This window comes from Synchiropus splendidus, chromosome 11 (assembly GCF_027744825.2).
Source record: "Synchiropus splendidus isolate RoL2022-P1 chromosome 11, RoL_Sspl_1.0, whole genome shotgun sequence".
Classification (NCBI taxonomy): Eukaryota; Metazoa; Chordata; class Actinopteri; order Syngnathiformes; family Callionymidae; genus Synchiropus; species Synchiropus splendidus.
In genome coordinates this window covers 18352865-18377634 of record NC_071344.1, presented here as the reverse complement: position 1 = coordinate 18377634, position 24770 = coordinate 18352865, and the positions used below count along the sequence as shown (strand labels likewise).

The 24770-nt window shown below is 47.8% G+C and overlaps 1 protein-coding gene across 8 annotated transcripts; it reads right to left on the bottom strand.

The window, feature by feature from the left end:
• Positions 1–160: 160 nt before the first annotated feature.
• LOC128766981 (CD209 antigen-like protein A) lies at positions 161–24668 on the bottom strand. 8 transcript variants are annotated; one of them, XR_008416064.1, is made up of 9 exons: positions 24469–24666; positions 14062–14523; positions 13889–13990; positions 12228–12821; positions 12020–12162; positions 11331–11440; positions 3117–10071; positions 2652–2770; positions 161–2570 (listed from the first exon to the last, which is right to left on the bottom strand). XR_008416064.1 is itself a non-coding variant. In XM_053878639.1 (8 exons), coding segments are annotated over exons 2-8 (1152 nt in total). In that variant the 5' UTR covers positions 14135–14523; positions 24469–24667; the 3' UTR covers positions 161–6455. The 8 variants fall into 8 exon arrangements, 3 of the variants coding, with proteins under 3 accessions (XP_053734614.1, XP_053734613.1, XP_053734612.1); XR_008416062.1 differs by having other exon boundaries at positions 2652–10071; XR_008416063.1 differs by having other exon boundaries at positions 161–2770.
• Positions 24669–24770: the final 102 nt, after the last annotated feature.

Sequence of the window (24770 nt, the reverse complement as noted above, 5' to 3'; positions counted from 1 at the left end):
TCAGTCCGAGTACGACATCAAACTACGAGGGCTCGACAGCGTGTAGCCATTACCTTGAGCCGCGCAGCGTTAGCCTCTTGGACGCGACAGATGTCACATGAGATTATTTACCATGGAACTGATCTTTTATTCAGCTCAAAATATTTTGATTTATCTTCTTTGAAGTCCATTGACACATTTGCCCAGCTGAGGAAAAGATGTTGGGAAACCGTCGTCCCCTGAAGTGGCTGTGGTCAAGGCTGCTGATAGCTCTGCGATGGGAGGGGCTCAGTGGAGGGGGGCGGGGGTTGCTCCGCTCTGACCTCGCTACAAATGGCTCAATTATCCAGAAACCAGCAGCTCCAGCATTCTTTGGTTAACCCCTCGCTGTCACATGCACACACACACACACACTCGCTCAAGTGTGGACCAGCTCAGGGGGTCAGAGGTCAGGCCTTTTTTTCCACTCCGACCGAGTCGCTGAACACAGGAAGCCGGAGCAGAGAAGAGCGTTCATGCTGTGGTGGACTCCACATAGTCTCCGGGAAACTGCTCCAATTCTGGTTGTTTTTACGGTCATTTCATGGTCATAATGAAATATGTTTCTCAGGGATGAACACACATTTGTCGTCATCATTGTACAGTTGTGATGAACTGTTTCATCTGACTCTACGGAGACCAGAGACAGTTTGGGTTCGCAGGAGAACATCGATGGCTCGTGCTAGTTTTCCCTGACGTGACTGGAGCTGTGACTTCATCCACACACACACACACACACGCAGCGGTCTGCTGTCACAACAAACAGCGCCGCGCTGCTCACCAGGCGCCTGGATCAGCTGTCTCTGTCCAAACAGACTGCTGCTGCTCCGACGGTCCACTGGATCCCAAACTGAGCCGACGGACGTCTCACACCTCACACAGAAGACGTGTCTCTGCAACCAGGCAGACTTAAGGAATGAAGAAAGTCACCTTGGTTTGGGAGACAACAGCAGAGCCTCTGCTCAGCTTCCGTCTGGTTCGTCCAGTTCCCAATATTTTCAGATCCACCCAGGCGATTAAAGTGGCCACCAGATGGCGTTCAACACTACAACTCCTCTTCGACTCCCTATTGTGTGCTGGTGAGTCACATCTGTGACTCATTCACTTGGAGCACTCGGTTGGTCAGTGGCTGACTGAAACTGACCAAAGGACTTGAGTCATTTGACAGGAGACTCAAGTACAGACTGAGTCACAGTGTGACTCAAAGCTGCTCGCCATCAGTCTTAAGGACAAAAGTGACTGAGGTTCTGAGTGAGTCCTGGTGTGGGTCGAAGACTGTCGACCCGTTTCACCTTGTGGGTCTGCGGTGTCAGACTCGCAACATGATTCAAAGAGACTCCAAGTCAGGTGAAGCAGGTGATTCAAGAAGGAAGAGAGCAGGAAAACAGCAGTGGAAACTGAAAGTGAGTGTCGTCACTGAGCTTCTGGACTCGCCCCAAAAACAGCTCTAAACCCCCTGAGGAGTCACACACCGAACAATAACCCAAACACTGTTTGTGTCGAACGCACTACATGTGATCTGACCTGCAGTTACAGCCTGTCCCACAGCGGCAGCTGAAGTGGGTCAACAGGAAGTTTCTGGGAGGATGTTTGGGACACACACACACACACACTGACAGGAGTCTGGTTTTGTCGTTGTGGCTGTGGAACATTGTGTCTGGCTGCCGTTTTCTGGGCCAGAGAACGGAGAGGAGGAATCAGTTATGTCGGCTCCGCTGCAGGAAACACGCTGCATCATCTCGCTGTCAAGACAGTGGGTCAAACAAGGATGTCACTTTGGCCAACACGCACTACACGTCTCACTGACTCAGCAATTCTGAGGCTGCAATATTCAAATGTGTCGATCGCCTTGGTGTGAGTTTCAGTCCCACCGTTCATCATGGCTGTATGAATCACTGCTCACACGAAACGTTACAATATTTTCCGCTGAAGTTCTCTTCAAGCTAACAGATCCTTGTAGCACAGCTAGCTAGTGAGGACAATTTACTAACTAGTTTGGTATCTTTACGGAGTTGTCTGCAGCCAAAATGAACTGAAACACATTTAATCTTTCAATAAAAAAATATGTGAATTATTTTATCTAAAGTTCCTTCCAGTTTGAACCTCTCATGTCCACAGACCTCCTCGTGCGCCACTTCTCCTCATGGCTCTACTCTGAGTCCCCCTGGATGACTGGGCAGTTGGAGCTGTCGCGTGGAACAGTTGTGTGTCTTGCCATCGCCAGAACATGTGGCGTTCTGCTTCACGACTGTGGTCACTCTGGCTGAAGGTTGCACTCTGGGGTTTAAGCTTTCGGCGACGACCACGGTGCCGACGATGTAAGCTCATGTTGAGAGGCATTTTCACGTCTGTGTGAAACCGCATCAGTCACTGAAGGCCTTTTCTGTCTCCCTCCCACATCTGGCTGAACAGCTGAGGTCAGAGCAGCACTCCGCGCTCTTTCATGTCTTTTTATGCCGGTGGAGCGCCGCCGTCTGTGATCCGTCCAGATGCCTATTTACGTTGGCTTTCTTGAGCCCCGGAGAGCGTGAGGAACCTTGTCTGAACCCCTGCTGCAGAGGCACAACAGGAATCTGTTGAATGCTGATGCAGAATCTGATGACACGCACGAGCGCAAGGAGCGAGTCCAACACCTCTGGAGGGAGACCGAGGAGCGCTCTTTGGTTGACAAGATCAATGTGTGCCACGTGACCTCACCAGTCCTCCTGTCATGATGCTTCCTGATGTGCCACCTTCAGGTCACTTCATCAAGCTAGAACGATTATAAGGAAAAGTTTCATGTTGAAATTGTTTCCTTATTTTTTTTTCACAAGAATTTAACTCTCAACTGCTGCAGTGCTTTATGGGACGTGGAGTATATGAGCTGTGAAGAGCGTTTCTGCATTTCTGATCCATGTAAACTTGAAGAGATGATGTTCCACATGTTTCAAACGCCCACCAGCAGGGGCAGTGTCTGAAGAAGAAGCGAGGAGACATGTGGGCTGCGGACACGCTCTGGAACACTGCTGATATCATCTCGCCTCAGGCGACGGCTGTTATGACTGCAGGCCGTCAGAGTTCCATGCCAAGGAGACTAAACTCTTTCCACGTGGTCTCACCTCGCGACCAAGCCTGGAGACGCTTCCAAAACAAGGACAGGAAACACAACAGCCGATCTGTCGGGTCCAGAACCTCAAGGACGGATTATGTGATACTGAAGACGAGCAGAAGAGAAAAAAAAGACTTCACACACTTTAACAGACAAGAACGACCTTTGACACAGTTTCCAAGCAGCAAATGATACACATCACAAGTTGCTAGTTGCTCTCTTTCCTCCCTCATTTTCACCTCAGAGGTCATGTTTACAACAGCGTTGCTTCAAATTAACACAGAAACCTATAGACGGTTTCGGATGAAAGTTTGGGACAAGGAACAAATGATTCAGTTCTGGGAGGGACCCGGCTCAGCGAGTGGATCCAGGCGTTTTCAGCAAGCATTTGGATTGTGTTGAAGAAGCTGCCTGGCAGAGGTCTGTGTTCTCTGAACGCTGAACTAGTTCTTCACTTTTAGTCACCACCACCACCACCACTTCAGCAGTAAATATTGCATGTTTTTGTTTGAAGACAATAATTTTCTTCTTTTCATTGGCCATTTTTAAGTGTTTTTCTTGTTCCTCAAAATACATTAAAGAGAGATTGAAAATATATTTTGAAATAAATTGCCTCTTTATCTTGAACGTCTGGTCCATAGTTAAGTTGATTTATATTCAAATTAAATGCATATAAAATGAAATATTTCATGAGGTTTCATGGCATATTTACACTTCTTAATATCATTACTTATATTTAATCCTTTCAGGTTCATTTTGTCCTTGTTACTCAAGTATATAGTTTGGATATTTTTCCATCATGTTTTGTAGTCATCGCTGACTTTCTTTCGATAATGGCCAGTTACAGTTACGGTTTCTAATGTGGCCCTTTATGAAATCAAATTGCCTTTAGAATAATAAAAATCTGATAAAATGCAATTGTTATACTGCAACTTGAGTTTATTATTTATTTTTGTCTTTTTCTCATGTGACACTTTCCATTTGGACTGTCCCTGGTGTCTCTTCACTGCCAAGTGGTTTCACTCTCTGAGGTCAAGGTTTGGGCATCTTTATTGGCTGTTTTCCTTTCTTTCTTGCTTTTAAATAAGTGGTTACTATATAAATTATTTTATGGTTGACTGAAGTTGTTCTTTGACGCCTGTTCCCCACTGTTTCATATTTTATTTTCTGCACAGACAAGGGTCAATGTATTTAGTTTTCCATCTGTTTCATCTCATCAGGTTGATGTTCTTTCTATATTCCCAATGATATTTTCATTCAACCACTGACTTTTTCATGATTTTCTTTTCTTCTAATGGTGGTTTAAATGGCGGTGATAATGACAAAGGTCCTGTCTTTCTCCTGTTGACTCTCTGTGGTGAGAGCAACAAGCTGCCACTTGTTTTTAAAAAGCAGTTCAGTAACAAGGGAGAGAGTGTCGTCTTCGCGTGAGGATTTCTGACTCCTGCTCATTAGACTCGGGGAGAGTTCTATAATGAGGGACGTGTCCTTGGGCAGGTTCTCTGGCGCCGTGACGCCTCAACTGCACACCCAGCGAGCGAAGAAGGGGTCAAAGGTCGATCAATTAACCCAGGCCACATGCAGCGCAGAGCGAGGTCACGTTGGACCAGTCATGGCACTGAGCTATCTCAAGAGTCTGCTGGCGCTTCCACACGGCTGGACCCCAGGTGGATCCCAAAAAGAGTCAGAGTCAGCGTGCTTCCAGCTGAAGTGATGTGTGGCACTATACGCCATGAAACAAGCTTCTGGCGAGTCTTGCCTGAGTGAACTTCAGCGAGGATGATGAGGAGGCTTGACTGCAGAAGAGGGCAGTGAAGATTATTGACTCACAATAGCCTGCTGCGTCCACGCGGTTCTCTGTGGAAAGCTTGTACAAGAAGAAAACTGAAACAAAAACCTCAAGACAATACTATACAACCGTTGCTCATATCCTCGATTGAATCCTCAGTTGATGTAAAAAAATGTAGCTACACTTGTCCTTCCTCCTAAAATGTCCTCAGTCATCTTCATATGCGGAAGTCACTCGCTTTGTGTTGTGGTTAAATTGGGGAGGGCGAGGAAGAGTGAGGATGAAGGGGTGAAGCCATACAATATCTTGGGGTCAGTCTACGAGAGTGAGCGTAGGAGCAAAAGGAGGTGATGAAGAGCGTGCAGGCAGGGTCAGAGATGAAGACCATGAGGTTGTCAGTGAGGGACTATAAAAGAGAAGATCAGAAGTGAGTCTATCAGAGGGATGTGGAGAAGTTTGGAGACAAAGGAGAGGAGAGACAGAGTTGGAGAAGAAGAAGAGGTTCGGGATGACGGAGGTGAGAATGGAGGAGGATGAAGGTGAAGGATGTGAGAGCCGGAGATCGGAGCTCTCACAGAAACCAGCACACTGATGTTTCACTTGGACTCACCAAGGAGGCGGATCCTCAGCCGTTCACGTCATCGTGTCCTCTTCCTCAGAGTGAAACCAGACAGCTCCTGCAACACACCACTCCACCCCTGACTGAACCCGACAGCTACTTAGGACTTGTGACATCCCGCCTCGTCCACAAACCTTGTCAGCCGACAGGGCCGCTCCGCCACAGATCAGCAGGCAGACTTCAGCCCGCCTGGCACTGATCCGGCCGGGCAGCTTTAATTGAGTTGTTTAGCGTCCTCAGATGGGAAGCTGCTGTCGCAGACTAGCAAGGACGGCGCGAGAGAACCGGAGAATGCAGGACCCGGCTGAGCGTTAATTATAAATGATTATCGTCCACGGGCTGGTGGGCCCCTGGAGGGCCCGCCATCCTGCTGGGTTCTGGAGGTGAATTTTAATTACAGTGTTACTGCAGACAGAAGCCGCAGGGACCTGTTTTATTAATGTTGGCCCAAATCTCAAGACGGAGCCAACGTTCCGGGCTTTTTTCTGAGCTACGGAGAAGAGACGCTTTTCCAGAGTCTGTGTCGGTGACGTAGGCAGAAACAAGACTCGCGATTACTGCGTCATCATGTCCCTGGTGTGCACTTCAGCCGCCTCCAGCACTCCTGAACCCCTGAGTCTAGTTTTCCGCCGACTCAGATTCACTGCCAATGAGTCATGGAGCCTCAGAGCAGACCAAGGTGGTTTGTTGTGAAGTTTCTGAAAAAGTGAGTCATACGTTCCTCTGATGGCAGGAAGTGGTTCTGACTCCTTAAACTAAGAGTCCAACAGCAATGTTGGACATCACACGACAGGAAAACTCCTCAAACTCCTCCACATCATCATCAGCGATAACTCCCCACAAGGACAGAAAGCATTCAATCCCAGAAACGTGTAAACAGGAAGTTCAGCAGAGTCATGGAATCACCTGGTCACCTGAAATCCACCCAAAGCAGGTCCGAGTCCTGTAAACACAAAACAGGGACGGACATTAAAATGCCAGCCGCCAAAACAGGAAGTGAAGGAAGCTAGTTTGTGGTGTGGTCACAACAAACAGTAGACTCAAGGATCATTGTGAGCCATTAACTCGAATCACTTTCAGTATTCACTCGGACGGACTCGGATCCTCTCTGGTTACAGGAGAGGAACACAACATTCAGGTGGTGGTCATAATGTTAAATGAAAGAGTGGTACGAAGCGACTTGAGAGAGAAGCTGCATGGCAGATTGAAAGGATTAAAACGACGGAAATACTTATACATCTGTTTCAGATAAACTGTTATCCCAGAGAGTCGCCCCCTGCTGGAGCAATTCCATCCCTGACTGACAGCTTTTACGTGGTTTGAACTATACTTTCCACGGCAAAGCCAGTAATTACAGCCGTGGCTGAGGACACGGTCGTAATGCACCGTCAGACAGCGGTGACGAGGACTCGGCAGCTCAGCAGTGATTTATGGAAGATGGACGAGGGGCGGAATATGGCTGTTTTCCATTTGCCTGATGCTCGACCTCTGGAGCTGAGCTCAGCTCTTTGCTAGCACAACATTTTCACATTTAAAGTCCATTAGCGGGAATTAGTTTTTCCCCGTGTTGGATGAAGGTGTGGCCGAGGTCGTGACCCGGTCACCAGTGAGCGGAAACCAGTTCCCAAGCACACGCTTTGACATACACATACAGAACACTTTGGAGATGGTCGTGAAGCGAGAAGTCATTGTTTGCGGGACTCAAACTCTGCTGGGCCTTGGATTTATAGAAGACCTTTAATTCTCAATGGAACGGGACTGAACTGAATGGGACGCAGCCGACATGAAGATCCGCTGCTCTCTTTCCAGATTGTGGTTCACAGTCAAGAGAGGGGTGGGATGTCCTGAGGGAAGAATCGGTGCAGTGCCGTCAGTGAGATGGCTTTGGAGTCAGAATCTGAAATCTTCGAGTCATTCAAAGTAAATCACTGACATGGCTTCAATCAGGAGGCAAAGAAAGAGCTGACCCAGAGAACAAGAGCTTCTCTGCCTGGACTCTCTGAGAGAGAGAAGCTCAGTCATCCAGGAGAGACTCAGAGGAGAACCTCTGCTGCTCCTGGAGAGGACAGTCACGGTGGCTCATCAAAACATCTCCAGGACTAGAGAGTGCTGAACTGGGAGGAGGTCCCGGGGTGGACCCAGGAGACCTCATGTTTGGCAGCCGCCAGGGTAAAGCACTGTCTCAGTCTGTGTTCTGTTAAAACGTGGCTGTCTTGACTTGGCAAGTGTTTCACTGCAGCAACAAGAGAAAGCAGTCATAATGTTTTGGCAGACTGGTAAATGTGTTTCCTCTCAGAGCAGAGCAGAGCAGAGAGAGACTCACACCTCGGAGAGGTCTAATTGGCCGGGCTGTCAGGTCGGCTCACCTTCCTCCGCCTGGCCAGCAGCTCAGGACTGGACGTATACGCCGCTGATGAATATGGACGAGGGGCCTTGGGGTTCACGCGGGAGCCCTGCCAAAATGATAACGGCCCCTCATCCGCTTCCTGCCCGGGGAGCCGCGCTCTCGTGCAGGGTTAGAGGAAAACAGCCGCAGCGGGGGAGGGGGGCACACGCCACTCTTCCTGCCTGCTAATGTGATTTATTAAAGAGGAGCCAAAGGTAATGTTCTGGAATCAGACTTGTTTATCTCGGTGTAAATACACTGGCATGCGCCCCCCGCGGGGCAGCTTCATTATTGAAGATGCAGCAATAAGGCGTGCGTGTCGTTCGGTCTGAAACCTACACCGCAACTCTCCCCCTCCCCCGACTAGCTATCAGACATGGATGGTGGATGGTTTGTGCTGTTGGGAGGCTTTCATGACTACGTGCTTGTGACCGGATCAAAACTAAAGACTTGATAAAACTACATGCCTTTCATGAACGTAGCATTTAGCGCTAATGCTATCGAGCTCCGCTCCAGCTGCTGCCTCTAGTTCTATTTCAGCTGTTAGCACTGAAACCATCCGACTCCAATGACTTCATACTCAACTATGACAGACATTTTTCCATCTTCCAGACCAGAGTGTGTCCTCACTAACCGCGAACGCTCCAAGACCGCGACCACATACTTTTTTTGGGGCCTGAAATCAGCACTGTGGTGGAGGAGGAGACTCCAGCCAATTAATGGCTCCTGCTAATAACGCCGGCGCTCAAAGCCACCATGCCACACCCGGGCGCAACCACAGATCCGCCTGGAGATTCAGGGCTTCAGCGGTGCGGGGCGGAGGGTCCACACTCCAGTGAACATGTTTGATGGCAGGAGATCCAGTCAGCAAGAGTCATTAAGTGGTGAATGGTTCATAAAAACAAATCCCAGGGATGATTCATTTGTTCCCCAGTGGCTTCACATCTCTACAAAACCTCAATCATTAACCCATGAGTCACAGAGCTGCGTATCCAAATACAGCTTCATATACTGTAGACTAATTTAGGTCCACTAGAGGGAGGTAGGAACTTGTTCCATTTGCGAGTCAGAGAGTCCTCTCATCCCGCGACTCGGCAAGAGTGATTTCATTCCAGATCAAGTGTTGTTGTCTAGTGCCTGATATGACGTGTTGAGTCAGAGAGAATATATCATTTAAATGTGTGTGTTTGTGTGTGTTGACTCGTGCACAAGGATGAGCAAACTCAGAAAAAGGGACTTAGGGGAGTCCATGTGCAAACTATTGAGCAAGAGAATCAGACTCAGTCCTGACTTGTAGAAACGCACGCATCTGAACGAGTCACTATGGACTCCAGGCAGACTCGCTCAGACTGATGAATGGGTTTAACTTTCACTTTCGCTGCAAAAATAAAAGAAATGACCCACTTTCCTTGAGGAACCACATGAGGCGTCAAAATACTGCAGATGCGTCTGCACGGGGGCTCCCCCCCAGTTCAACACCTCAATAGTCCGGGAACAACTGTCCAGCAGAAGAGGTTCTCCTCTGTGTCTCTCCTGAATGACTGAATGACTTTCAGACTGAGATCATCTTGTTCTGTGGGTCACTCCAAAGCTGGTGACCACAAGTGAGAAGAGAAACACAGCAGTGAGTGGAGAGCTCTGTCTTCTGGCTCAGCTCTTTCTTCACCAGTTGAAGACTCAACTGAGCTTCACTGACCCAAGTCACTTACTTTACCATAAAAAGATGAAGCCGTTTTCCTCCGTGGCTAATGTTGCTGACGTAAAGGTCCGGGAATGTGAGGCTCTGTCGTCTCACACTCGTATGAAAAACAGACGGTGCAGAGTTGATACCATTAATAAACTATTAGCGCAGCAGCTTCACACAAACATTTCCTCAGGACGTTTCGTGATGAGAGTCCTGCAATACTTAACATGCAAATGTGTTTGTGACGTTGTAGCCTTGTGAATTTTTAATTATTTGAGTGCTCAAAACTAAAGCTGGCAGAGGGTTTCGACTTCCAGACGTGAGATTACGACCACCAGAGGGGGCCCCTCATTTCTCACAGATCCAGAGTTGCTCGGCAAAACATCCGTCGTCGTTCCATTCTCCCCGACCTTCCGATGAGGAGCGTGTGATTTCTCCACAGTCCTGGTTCTGTTTCCAGTCGTTGGGCTGGCCGGGCTGCCAGAACCTGTCAGGACACACACATCATGCAGCAGAGTGGAGAATACAGAGGCCTCTTCACAGCTGATTTCCAAAGTTGTTTCCAGAACTGTAGAATCATAATTCCAAGCCACAGCAGCACCACAACAGCGGCAGTCATTGTTGCAGACCATTTTTTTGTCCCAGCTTCTGGTCATAATTTTATGTTAAGAAGATCCCAGCACAGCCGGAGAGGAGAAGGTCTTTGGGTTAGTGTTGTTTCACACTGCGGACTCTGTCTCAAGACAAAGACTTGATCCTGGCTGCAGAGCTGCACCTTGTCTCTGGAAACTCTCCACGGGGGGTGAGCTTCTCGCCTCAGGAGGCTCTGCGCAAGATGCCAGAAACTACGTGTACAGCGTGACTCTACTCAAACATGATAGATGCCGGGCAGTAAAAAGTCTGATCGCTGTCTTGGCGAACAACATGGTTCAAAAACAACTTCTCAAACTCCCAGAACACTGCAGGGAGCTGCAGTAAAATAGTGTTGGGGAACAGGAGCGTAGCGGTCCAGGACTCGTGATGTTTGCAGATGTTTGATAACTCACATGTTTTTGCCTTTATTAGGATGATCAACACCTGATTTTATTGACAGACAGATTTGCTTAAATGAATAAGGCTGCACAGAAACTGTCTCATCTCACTGTTGTCTGCATGTGGAAGACTGTGAAGAGAAAAGACGCTGATTTTCCCCAAGTTACTGAAGATCACCAGACAATTCAATGACCATTTCTGACGTCGGGATCTGGACTTCACTGACTAAAATCTTCTCCATCGTCAGTAATCTCTCTCACTATGTTCAACGTGTTGTAAGAGCAGCGTGGATCAGTCAAGACGCTTTGTATTATGCAGCTTGCTTCAGCTATATCCTTGTAAAATAAACATGACAACACTCTTCCATGTTTAGTTTTGGCTGTGAAATGCCACATTCTGTTACAGCCATGGCGGAGCTCCGTCATCAGTTCATATCTGAGGTGAGGACGAAGAATGGACAGAGATATAAGGAGGTTAAGCCGATGGTGTTAAACCACCTGAGGCGCAGAGGTGCGAGGCTGCACAGCAGGGGACGCATCGGACTCAGGCCACTCGAGACAGAACCCGCAGTGTGAAACCGTACTTACTGAGCTCAGAATCTCCACTCTGGATCTGTGCAGATGATGCTGTGCCACTGGCTCTCATGGAGGAGCAGCTCTTCTGAGTCTGAGACCATGGTTCTCAGTCCAGTAGAGCAGCGCCAGACTAACTCACTCTGTGGTGACTGGCGACCCGTCCACCCAAATCCAGGCTCCTTCTGCGGTGCTGTCAGTCAGGCCGATCCAGGAGTTCTGGGAGACGTCAAGCAGGGTGCTGACGAACATCTGAGGGGTCAAGAGGCAGATGAGACTCACTCAAACCAAATCAGCCGGTTTGAAAAGTGCCGTCGTTCTACAGTAAGTCGACATCATAGGTGTCAAAGAAGTGATTCAAAAAACCTCCCCTCAGCCACTATACCTCTGATGCATCTATTTCTAAGGGAGCTGATTCTTGGTTTCCTGTTGTGGTTCTTCTGACTTCAACTTCAAAATAACTTTAACTAGCTCACGTGGGTTTGCCGCGGGTGAAGCTGACGTATCGTGTGCCCTGCAGCAGAAACAAGATCCACAGCCTCCGCACAGAACAGAGAACTGTACTTTTGGGACACTTCTGATCTGCATGAGCCCAGAGACAAAATGTTTCTACGGCGACCATCAATGCCTCTGTTTCATTTGCCCGTCCACAGCTTTCTGGGTCAGTAAGAGTTCAAGGGTTCGGTGAGGTGGTGATGTGGGAGCATGGCTTCTTGCTAATTAGCAGATTCATTTAGCTACAGCAACTGAGTCAGTCTACGGAGAGCTCACTGAGCATCAGAGTCAGTGGAAAGGCATGGCTCATGGGTTCATCTCCAGTCAACCACCCACCTGCTCCTCCTCACTGTCAATCACCACCAAGTCCCCTCCCTTGGCCAGACAGTCTCTCCGACTCTCCGTCCAGTTTCTGCGGCTCATGGAAATAAAGTAGCAGCTGGTGTTGAACTTTCTCCATCCAGCCTGGCAGCGCATGCCTGTGAGACGTCCAGAGAACCAGCATCATCCACTCGGACATGTATCTCACAAGACACCGTCCTACCTTGTACTTTGATAGCCATCTTGTCCAACTCCTTCTGGAGGTGAGCTCTGTCCCTAAGGACGTGGTCGTAATCGAGCTTGAGACCTTGAATTTCCTCGCTGGTTTTCAGCTGCTCATTTGCCAACGGCCCGGTCAGATCCAGACTGGCTCTGCTGGCTAACTGGTCCTTCAGAGCAGAGCAGTTCCTCAGTAGCTGCTCATGTTCACGTCTCAGACTGCTGAAACTTGACTTGGAGCCGCTGAGCTGTGAGGTGAGGTTTCTGTTGCTGGTGAGAAGCTGCTCTCTCAGGTGATGCAGGGAATCGAACCCGCTCTGCAGCCGATCCTTTTCGCACCTCAGTGAAGAGTAATTGCTCTCCATCAGCACTCGGTCCTCCCTCAGTGTCTCCAGATGAGTTTGCAGCTCACTGTTGTGTCTCTGCAGGAGGCTGTGGTCGCTCACAAGCTGGTCCTTGCTCTCTGTCAGTGCCCTGTATCTGTCCAGCAGCTCTTCATATTCTCTATGAAGACTTGCGGACTCATGACACTTCGCCTCCTTCTGTTGAATCTCAGAGGTGGAATTGTGCTTCCTCAGAGCAGCTACAGTCTGCACATCTGTGAATCACAAAGCAAATGGTTGAGAAAGACATTAGGACCAGGAGCAAAAGGTGGACCTCGGGGCTATGAATGAATGAGAACCCAGAACAAATGGACCCGGGGCCCATTCAAGTAATAGAACTGGTCCATTACTCCTGACTTCATTTGTGATCAATAACCATATTTAACCTACTTACACGTAGACAAACCAAAGCCTTGTGAAATAGCATGAAACCATGTGATCATCACAAAGATATTTATTTGTCATTGAAAAGTCCAACCAGCAGCAGAACCGGGTGTAAGTCATATTCATCAAATTTACGAAAGAAAAAAAAAGAATAAAAAATACACTTGATATACTGTTGAGAAAATAAAAATAAAACAAAACTGAATACAATTCTGAATAAAATAAATATAATAAAGCCATGACTAAGTGGCATAACATAAAAATATGTATTGCATGATTTGATGTCAGTTTATTAATTATTTATATAAATTTATTTTATTGTTTTATAATAATAAACTAATGTATTTTATTTAAACTTCATAGAATATATAAGTGTAATTGAAAGTAACGCTATAAAATGTTCGAATTAATTTTCAAAACTGCTTCAACAGGTGCTTTCATGAACAGTTTTTAATGTTAGGGGCATCACTTTTTTTTTTTAATCATTTTTTTCCTTTTAAGAACTTCTCTATAGTTGGTAACTACCATAGATTTGCAGCTGTCAAGTCAATTCAGTGACACACTACTGCCACCATATGTGGCTTATGCATTAGAATTGAGCGTTTAGGGCCCCTATGTGTGAAACAAACAACTTTTAGCAGCCTTCAGGCGGCGCTCGCGGCCCAACTGCGGCCCCGGCACTGTGGTTAAGAATCACTGATTTAGGAGACGAAGGCTGAGAGACAGACGATGGTCTTGTGACACACTCCAGTGTCTCTAAACGGATTTTGTTAGGCACATCGTAGGTCACAGGATTGAAGTCTGAGGCGGCAGCAGTCTGACTATGACATCATCAAGGCGGCGCTGCATGTGTTAAAACTATTAAGACCGATTCAACATCAGGACGTGAAGTACTTACACAGGATCATGACACTAATGATTCCCACCAACAGGAGAAGACAGAGAAGAGCGAGACACCCCAGCAGACATCTGGAAGTCGTCCTCTTCCCTCCACTGTAGACTGAATTAAGTAAGGATCGCGTGTTAGGTAGAGCTGAGGGATCAGCGTGAGCTAGAAGGTTGAGGCGGCACCTTGTTTCAGCAGACGTATCTTCAGAAAGCTGTCACTGGGGTAAATGTTGTCTTCAACATCCAGAGAATCCATGGTGAGACAGCGCTGACTGACTCTGTGGAGCACCTGAACTTTGCTCTGGTTGGCGTCATGTTTACTTAGTCAGAGAAGACTGCCGGATGTTTTTATCACAACTATGAAACTTTGTGCTGAGATGAACGGACTTTCCTGAAATTGCCTGGTCGGAAGTTCGTCTCCCAAACACCGTCGGCAGCACAAATTCTATCAGAAGCTAATTTCCTGAGACCGTAATTAACAACACTGCTGTTATTGGAAAACAAATTGTTTGTTATTCAGTAGAACGGCATCGTCATGATCATGATCCATCACCTGGAGCTCCATTTTCTTTGTATTCACTTCGCTGGTTTGGTCCAGTCGCACAGACTCCTACTCACGACTGCAGACCTGGGGTTCTCTGTGGCCTGGGGGGATGGAGTGGGAAAACAAAGACGGATTTTCCTACCGCAGATTCCACAATAAACTTTCAAGGACAGTTAATAGAGTGTAACCAGAGCTGCTGCACCAGGGCCTGGCAGAGGATGAAGGATCAAACATGCTTCCCTGATAGTCACGTGTCAGACCATCGAGGCAGGCTGCAGAGACCAAGGGCCTCAAGGAACATGTTGGTGGCACGAGAGAACTTCTCTATGGCTCTGATTCTGAGGTGAAACAAGCGACCTGGACACCAACTGGAGACCAGTGATGACACCTGAACACATCGCACATCATTTCAATGGGCCTGACAGAAAAGCACCCAGAGGATTGGTGAGCGGAAATCAAGACAAAACTTCCTTCTTCCTCGTATGGGAGAGATGAGAGTGGGCTGTGTGGGTGCGGAGCTTTCAGAGCCGAGTGAGCTGCGGAGAAAGATCTGTCAGGCTCCATAAATGAAAGTGCTGGAGTGGAACCTGAGATGGAAGAAAGGTGCTGTGTGTGATGGCTGAACAATAGCTGGCGTGGCCTCGGGCGGGCGGACCTGGCGTGTGATTAGAACGCTGCCTCTGCTCTTCAACCGCAGGTGACACCTGCACTCCTGCCAGACCCTGAACGCCTCATTCATCCGTCACGTTGCTATTAAGATGCGACTGGTTCGGGACCTCTGGGAGCTCACGGCTTTTATTCACCAGGTTCAGCTGACAACCCTGACTGACGTGTGGCTGGTGAGTCACAGGGACAAGCCTGGTCTCAACCCTGCCGCCCACACTGACGGTGAGGGGGAGCATTTCACATCTTTTATAAAACAAATATTCGCTTTTTTGTTTGGACTGAACCCACTTTAGTGCGGTCTGTGGTCACCAACACTTCCTCTCTTACCTTCTAGACTTCAGCGGCCAGCTTCTTCTTCTTGATGACAGACTTCTTTTTCCATGGGAAGTTATAGATTCCATCACCACTGGGAAGGCTTTTAGCTCGGATTTTGAAACAGGACGTCCAAAACCCCGCCCCATAACCCCGCCCCCTCCCAACACACCATGTCAACGACTGACAACTAACAACTTGCATTGTAAAAAAACACAGCTGTAAACATCTATAACTATGTAATAACTTGATAAACAACAAACAAAAAAGCATCTGAGTCAAATAACAAATGTTAACAGACATGAACTCAGTAACTGTTGCCACAGTGACACTTTGAGATGCAGAGGTCCCTTGGGTCCTGATTGATAAAAAAAAAAAGATAATAAGAAGAACATTTTTTCTTTCCCTCACTACATGCCTTCCTGTGTACAGCCTTGAGTCTCCATCTTTTTTCATATGTTGATGCAAGATAAGCATGCGGTTATATCAGCTGTCATGGTTTTCTAAACTGTAACAAGCACAACATTCATTCATTCAAACAACTTCCTCCTGTCATCAACGTCAGACATCCCATCACTAGCAGCGCGTCCATGCAGCTAGTGTCGCGACTTACCGCGAGATTACGGCGGCAAACAAATATGGCGACCGTGATGGCCAAACTACAGTTACATATTCGGCGAAATTACCGGGCAGAAACACAATAAAATGTAAACAAGTGAGCTGGCACCAGGAGCGTCCTGCTGAGGAAACAGGGCATCCGGTTTTGAGTGCTGGAGGGCGTCCATTTTTACATGTCTTGCAGTTTAGGGCGTCCGCCAGACACCCAAGACACCCTCTAGCTAAAAGCCTGCCGCTGGGTCACGCTGCTTCCACTCCGTCCCAGAAGACGGTCAACTGTAACCAGCTAACAACAACAGTGATGTGGAGCCCATGATGTTTGTTTCTGAGGGCTTTGGTCCCATTGAAGGTCCATCTCGAGTGAAAGCGACTTCTAACATTACTGTGCAATGACAATGACCTCCTTTGGTTGATCTGCCACGAAGGTTTGACTCACAGAGAACTCTTGACTAAGGAACTTTGTGAGGCACCACGACAGACTGGCTTCCCTGCACGTGTGTGTTGCCCACACACGTGTAAGTCTCCCGCTCGCACAGGGACAAAGACTGGTATGAGTGGAATGTCGAATCAGCAGCATTTAGTCAACCCTCATCATCATGGGGGTTGTGGACGGTTTTGCAGGTGACCTGCCTTGGCGCACGGTCGGCTGATTCCGTGACACGTAGCGAAGCCCGGAGGCGACGCGGCACAAAGCCAGCGGCTCATGAAGGCGGCTGCTGCTCGGGTGGTGTTTTTGTGTCAACAGCCTGAAAGCTTCTCCTCTAATGATACATTAAAAAGAGGGAGATTACTGCGCTGACAGTGGCTTCAATGGAGCTGATTGTGACTCACTTCATGGCATCTGTGGTGAAAATGACCACGTTGGCTGGCAGCCCGTTGATCACAAACAACAGGCGTGGAAGCTGTGTCAATAAATGTTTCTGAAAACTACAGCAGGTCCTTGCAACACAACATTGATTGTTAAACCAAGTTAAATGACAAAGCTGAGCCAGAAGGCATGTTTTGACGTTTATGCTGAGGAGCTGTGGGTTGGTTGTGTGCACTTCACAAAAGTGCAGGTACAACTCTGGAACCTTCTGACAAATGGAGGCAGGATCGGGGGCTAAAAGGTGGGACACAGGGGACAGTATACACCACTATTCACCTTCTGAGCACAAGCACCAGCAAACCAATGCCAACCCCCGAAGCGGAAACACATTCAAAACTCATCTTCCAAAGGAGGTTTTGTGAGCGACGAACCTTGACTTCTCTGTAGCCGTGTACTCGGAGGAGGGAAGACAAGGCGTAAGAATCCTGACCTGTCTTCACCTCACCTTATCTCTCAGCTGTGATTTCTTTATTCATCATGAAGTGAGTCGTAACACGACAAGTGAAACGCGACTCGGATTTTACAAGTAAATTAAATCTCAACAATGTGTGTCTTGCGGGGCCTCCAGCGAACACAACGGGCCGTAAATCTTGTTTTTAATCGCCGCTGCATTCCGCAGGATGAATGTTCTCTTTTTGGAGCCGTATTAGGTACTGCTGCACAAACACAAGGCCGATGATATCGCCGCATCTCTGATCTGGGTCGAGAGCTCGCTTCGCTCCGAGCGTCTATCTCATCTCCTGGGAGGATAGAAGACGCAGCTGAGGCGGCGTTATCGTTTCCCTGTGTCTGCAGTTAGCAACAGTTGGAATAATGACTACTTGTTCGCTTCTGAGACCCAAGATTGTGCGTGAATACAGCTGGCTTTCTACAATTACTGGACGAGACGTGAAATATCTCTACCTGAAAGGCACTTTTCATGGAGATCATTATAGAAGCTCACAGACACCAGCATCTACCAATACATTGCTAGAAAGAAAAATAACTTTTCATTCCGCGTATTTCAAAAAAATCAATAGAACTTGGTTTCCATATACTGCCATAAAATACAGTGTGATTCAGGTCCTCATAAGTGGGTCTAATGCCAGCGCCATCCTGTGACGTCACTGGAGGTACCATAAGGGTGGATGAAGCAGCAATATCAGCCAATAATGAGGGGTTTGTCAATAGTTTTTCAGGAAGAAGAGCAGGTTAATGTTTATTTCAGCCATATTGTGGATGTGATGATTGACTATTGTGAGAGGATGAAGTGTCTGAACGGATCAGAGACGGACGGCTACACTGAACGCTAATGCAATTGTGCTGCAAAACTCTCTTCAGAAGGGTCAGCAGTACAAAGCAGTGGACCTGACTCTGTCTTTTACTGGCTGGTACTGAGGCCTCCTCACCCAGGTTTTTGATAGCTTCTCTGCTGTTTTGATAGCTTGCACTTGTGGCTTGCAGTGTTGTTTACAGTGGAAAACTCTAGACATCTGCAGTAGTTTCAAAACTCATTTGAGGTAAACTGGTTTCCACTCGTCCCTCATTCTTCACCTATTTCTGATGATGCTCTTCATCTTTTGGTGAGAAGAACTGGCTTCCATGCTCTCTGGCACCATTAGAACATGCTGGCATCACTTCACCATTTCTCTGCTCATACAGAAGCAGTAGAGCTTTTTTTCTTTAACCAAAAAGCTTGGTTTCGGTTCTCAGGTCATCACAACTGTTCTGCAGACAGGAATGATTCTCTGGAGTCAAAGGTCAAAGGTAAGGGCTTGACTTGACTCCATGTCTTTGAAGGCTACAACAAATGGATTGGTTGTTTATTGCAGACGTCAAAACACACACTGAAGCTGTTACTGAGTCACTCGAGTTGTTTAAACTATTAAAAGCAAATGCATCCAAGTTATGGAGCGGAACGTCCTCCACAAACCACTCCATCCTGCTAATCTCAACAAGCATCTCTGTGAGCTCCGTTGCCGGGGAGATAACGGTCGCAACAGAAAAAGGAAGCCAGCGTCTGTTTGCCCCGACTACTGCCGTGGCGTCGGCTGTTTCTCATGCACTCTGGGTTTGTGTTGTCAACCCGGCAAATGATCTGTGACGGAGTGCTGGGGGGGGGGGTCAATGTCAGGGGGTGAGTCCAGGCATTTATCCCGACGACCCTCAGGTGCAGATGGTTAAATGTTCCGTTCAGGCAGGTGTGTGAGGATTCACCAGCGCAGTGTTCTGCCTCTCCAGTCTGAGCTAACATTGTCTGAGGAGGAGGTAAAAGCTTGATCTCATGCCTGAGTTGCCCCGGCTGGCTCAGGAGGGAGTTGCTCTCCGAGGAGGCTTTTTATGACCCATAACGTGTCTCTTTGTGATGGCATATTTAATTACAGACGTGACGAGGGAGTTCAAATGCAAGAGAAACCCTCCTCCCGCCGCCTGCTCTGGATCCAGCCCTCCAGGGAGAGCTCGCTCCCACCACACAGCATGCGGCACAGATTAGCTTGGGGTCGGAAATTACAGAACATCTCAAACCCGGCGGAGCAGGCTGCAGCACACCGCCAACTCCAGAGACCCGTTTCTTCTGTTGGGTCTAACGCAGTGAACTACCCCTGGGTTTAAGAATAGCTTATTTCAAAGTGGTTTGGTGGGGTGCGGACCACACAGTCAAATATCTCAGCAACTTGTTGGTTGGAGAAACTTTCCTGTCCGAGAGATATCCTCACAGCAGCTACCTGACTGTCTCCTCTGGAGGAGCAGAGTCTTAACTGGATGACTGAGCTTCTCTCCGGCAGGGAAAACTGGTTCTTTGGGTCACTACAGAGCTGACCATAAAAAGACCCACAGGTTTTCTAGCAAACACAAGAGAGCATTTTACCACCCTGACTGATCCACGTGGAAAGCAGAAACATCAAGAACGTGTGGGTAATGATGGAAAACAAGACTCAGCTCTGAACTATCCATCGATTAGAATCGTCACTATTAAACACTGTTGTAGTCAAGACCACACCAACCGAGACCAAGACATTTTTTTTTTTTTTTTGAGTATAAAGACCAAAACCATGCACCCACTGTGGCCCTCTGGTGTATAAACATCAAAGGAAAAAAAGGCTAGAAAAAGAAAAGCCAGAATCCTTCTTTTGCTAACTGTGCTTTCCAGTTATGACAGTTAAATAGAAATGCCGGGTCTGCCCAGTCCAAGACCGAGACAAGACGGAGTGAAAATGCATCCAATTCCCAGACCAGCATCGAGACCAAGACCAATCTCGAGTACAACACGACTATTAAAGACATTTTGTGCCTCTAACTGAGTGCAAGAGTTTAGTTTTAAATATAGAAAACAACCAGCTAGAACTTTGTCGACTCAGTTGCGTTCCTCAGAACTCTTCTAACATTTCTGCTGGTCTGAGTCAACAAACCTCCGAAAAACACGACCTCAGAAGAGGCCCTTTCAGGAACTATATTTATATGTTATTAATGTTTCAAGGGAGCTCCACGTGGGAGGAAGAGAAGACATTTTTGGGATTCATATCCTCTTTCTAGTGCCATTTCTCAGGCAGCTTTCAATGCATCCTTGAAGAAGAGTGTCCCGAGGCTCTTCACAGACAGCAGAGCATTTGATACGGTGTAACTCAAGGAAGGCTTCTGGTGTCGAGCGTTACTTAATGTGCCGCCTCAGGGATCGGTCCGCCGCTCGTCGCAGCAAGGACGGCGGTGATATGTGATCGCAGAATCAAAGGACACAAATCTGTGGATGCTCTCTCTCTGATCGAAGGAGGGTGTCAGGGCTGCCGCAGTCAGCACATTTCACTTGAGGAGAACCCGACTCGCTCACATTCCTCCAGGATGACGGTGACATTTCTGCTGCTATTACTGAACCGCCTTGAACATGAAACGTGTCCCACAGTAACAATAGTGCAACAGGAGTCGGCTAAAGCGTAGAGTGAAATGCTTTACACACTTTCAGACAGCTCCAGAGTTTTACCTGCCACACAATACACGTCGAGCCCACGGCCCACGGGGAAGCTTGGTTCCACTGCGCAGGAGTCATTCGAAGATTACTGAGTCTATGTCAGCGATGGATGGAGCAACTAGCACAGCCTTCTCTTATGTCAATGTACCCGAGGTACCAGGACAGACTCCATACATGCAACGACTTTAAAGATCGGTTCACGCCGCCAGCTACTGGAGAAATGGACGCCCAGAAGACAGAACAGATCCACCAGTCTTTTGGCTCAGCTCTTTCTTCACTATGACAGACTGATACAGTCCTCATAACAGAAGACATGGAGCCATCTTCATCCTCGCTCATGAACAAGACCATAACAAACTTCTCCACAGGAAGGAGTGGTCCAGACTGACCCGTGTAGAAAGAATCCCTGATAACCCCAGTGACGTCACACGGTTCGACAGGTATAAGGACTCATTGTTACACATCTTAGCGTGTACCAGAGACTCAGAATGATAAGTCCCGACACTCAAAGCCTTCGATAATATTGAGTTGTACTGGAACTCGAGGGTGAAGCTAAGAACACCCCACACAATTGTTCCTCAGGAAACACAAAGACAGGAGCAGTGATTCGTCACCAGCCCACACCTGAGATGAACCACATGGTCCGACTCAACAATGGGGCCGGAGGCGAGCGAATCACATCTGAACACAACTAATACTTAAGCCGAGCCGCCATCAGTCTGATGACAGAGCTGGCGTGAAGCCGGGCTCTGCTATTAGCCAGCGTCATTAAACCAACATCATAAACGCTCCTAAGTACAGTTTCCCTGCCACAGAGTTGTTTTCAAAAATAGTTCCTTCGCTGCCACATAATACCTTCATTCCAGCTTTTGCCAAGTCATTAGTTTTATTCGAGACGAGGGAAGTGCTTGATGGCTCGGCGGGCATCTTTAGAAACTCATATTGTTTGGACAAGAACATTTCGAAAAGGTTGCTTCAAGGTGCAGCATGATGAGACGAACAATGTGGCAGGCGAAAACCAAAGACGCCACCAGGAAATCAGAGGTTTGAATTTTGGATCCTGGAGAGGAAGGACGTCACTTAGAGACGCAGAATAGAACTACATGGTTTTGTGCTACTGGCTCAGAGAGCCTTGACAAAGAGAGCAGAAGGTCGGTGAGGGTCTTTCTCCAAACAGTGGCCCTCAACAACAGCAACAAAAACTATAGCTTCAATGAGATTCCAGTGCCTTGTTAGTCATCTTGTTACCAGAGTTGCTCTGATCCTGACTCGGCGAGTGCCACCACATAAATGAGCAGCTTCCCACCCCCGCCGCCACCACCACCGCCGCCATTCCTCTCTGTCCTCTCTCCCCCGCAGCCTCCACCAGCATTCTCATTTTCCTTCTAAATGAATCGGCGGATCAACTGCCGGAGCGCAGCAATTTACTCTCTGCAGTCTATAAAAGGTCAAACTGTGATTGAATCGACTTCCATCTCTGCAGACTTTGATACATGTCCCCCGCAGCAGACAGAAGTTGCGGACAGTCCCGACAATTAAGAAAGTCCTTGGGCAATGTCAGACTTCTGTCGTGAGTCGATACGAGTGCTGATGAGTTTCAGGATCGGCCACTTCACAGCGTCACCACAACTTCACCATGCAAGTGTGATGCAGCAAAAACTTAAACCAGAGCAATGAGTGGAGGCTTTCCGTTTAGTGCTCTGTAGGGGGCGCTGTGGGCTGGAGGACAGGGGTCAGCACGGATGTCGCCTGCTCTTTCACTGACACGTAAATAAAGGGCGTGACGTTTCGGATGCTGACCACACTGAATTGCTTTGGATATGACTTGCAGCCTCCGTCTTTCTTTTAAGGATATGCCACGGAGGGTGGGACATGTTCGTCAATCCATCCATCCATCGTCGCCCGCTTATCTGTTGCCGGGTCGTGGGGGCAGCAGCTTCAGGAGGTCACGCCAAATGCCCTTCTCCCGAGCGACATCCACCAGCTCCGACTGGGGGATCCCAAGACGCTCCCAGGCCAGCGTAGAGATATAATCTCTCCACCTGATCCCTGGTCGACCCCTCGGTCTCCTCCCAGCTGGACGTGTCTGGAACACCTCCAAAGGGAGGCGTCCAGTGGGCATCTTGATGAGATGCCCGAACCACCTCAGCTGACTCCTCTCAATGTGGAGAAGCAGCGGCTCTACTCCGAGCCTCTCCCAAGTGACAGAACTTCTCACCCTATCTCTAAGGGAGACGCCTGCCACCCTTCGGAGAAAACCCATTTCAGCCGCCTGTATCCGGGACCTTGCTTTCTTGGCCATGACCCAAAGCTCATGACCGTAGGTGAGGGTCGGGACGAAGATTGATCGGTATATAGAGAGCTTTGCCTTCTGGCTCAGCTCTCTCTTATGGACAACAGTGCGGCAAAGGGATTGCAATACCGCCCCTGCTGCCCGAATTCGCCGACCAATCTCCAAATCCCTAATCCCCTCACATGAGAACAACACCCCGAGATACTTAAGCTTCTCCACTTGAGGCAAGATCTCAGTCCCTACCCGGAGAGAGCAATCCATCCGTTTCCGGTTGAGAACCATGGTCTCTGACTTAGAGGTGCTGATCCTCATCCCAGCCGCTTCACACTCAGATGCAAACCGATCCAGCGTGAGCTGTAGGTCACGCGATGATGAAGCCATCAGAACCAAATCATCTGCAAAGAGTAGAGACTGGATCTTCAGGCCACCAAACCGCAAACCCTCCTCACCAGAGCTACCTCGAAATCCTGTCCATGTAGACCAAGAACAGGATTGGGGACAAAGCACAACCCTGACGGAAACCAACCCTCACTGGGAATACATCTGACTTGCATCCAAGTATACGACATGACACAGAGAAACATGTTCGTCAATTGAAAACCTAATAGGTCCACATGCAGTGCTTCAGGCTGCCTTTGCAGAAGTCCATTTTCCCAACGTCAACATATCACACCATGGCTGCTACACTCATGAAGATTTGAGCGTCGAGTTGGCCCACCCAAAAAATTAACAACATGGGACAAATACGTATTCAGTTCAGAAAATTAAGCTTAAACTTTCTTTTGGCAGACAAACCACATTTAGTGTACAAACCGCAAAATCACTGCAGTGATTCCTGTGTAGTCTGTTCCAAATATTTACTCAAAAATATCAGCGGCACCACTGAACCTGAAGACTGCAGTGTTTTCACCTGACAAAGGCAGAGGTCACAGTGTCTCGGCAGGTGGTGTGTACAGTACACAGTGAAGATGCAGGAGCGACGGATGCTAAATCTGCAGCAGCAGCAAACATCGTCAAATATTTAGGATGGACTGAAGTGAAGAGTTCCATCAACGCTGAAATATTCATGACGTCTTTACTCTAGTAGTCTTTGAGGTAATAAAAGAGAAAGCAGAGTAAAAATGACGGGTAACGTGTATCATATTTCAGTTCTTTAAGTAAACAGTACAGCTGAATTTAAACAGTTTGTTTAAATTCAGCTCTCTTAGCGACTCGCACATTTTTGTGGCTAAAACTCTCTGGAATTAGTGTTGACACAGTTTAAGTACGTTCCATAAAGAATTCAGCCCCATCAACAATGAACTGCATCGATTCAAATTTAAATATGAAATTGAATATCTACTTACACGAGTGAATTCAACTTTATTTATCCGAGTCACGTCATCACGAAGATTCCCAATAAGGTAGGCGTCTTTCTTTTTCTACGCTTGTCAACTGGCGTCAGCGTTTACAACAGTCTCCACACGCCATCTTTAGGCTGAACTGAGAACTACAAGATAATTCCGTTCAGTAAAAGTATTTTTTAGGTTATTTTCTTCGACCTAAATGAATGTGTCATGACTGTGTAGACGTTCAGCTCATTGTTGTGCAACACATTTAGCATATGCAAAGATACAAACGTGACACAGAAAAATACACACACGAACTT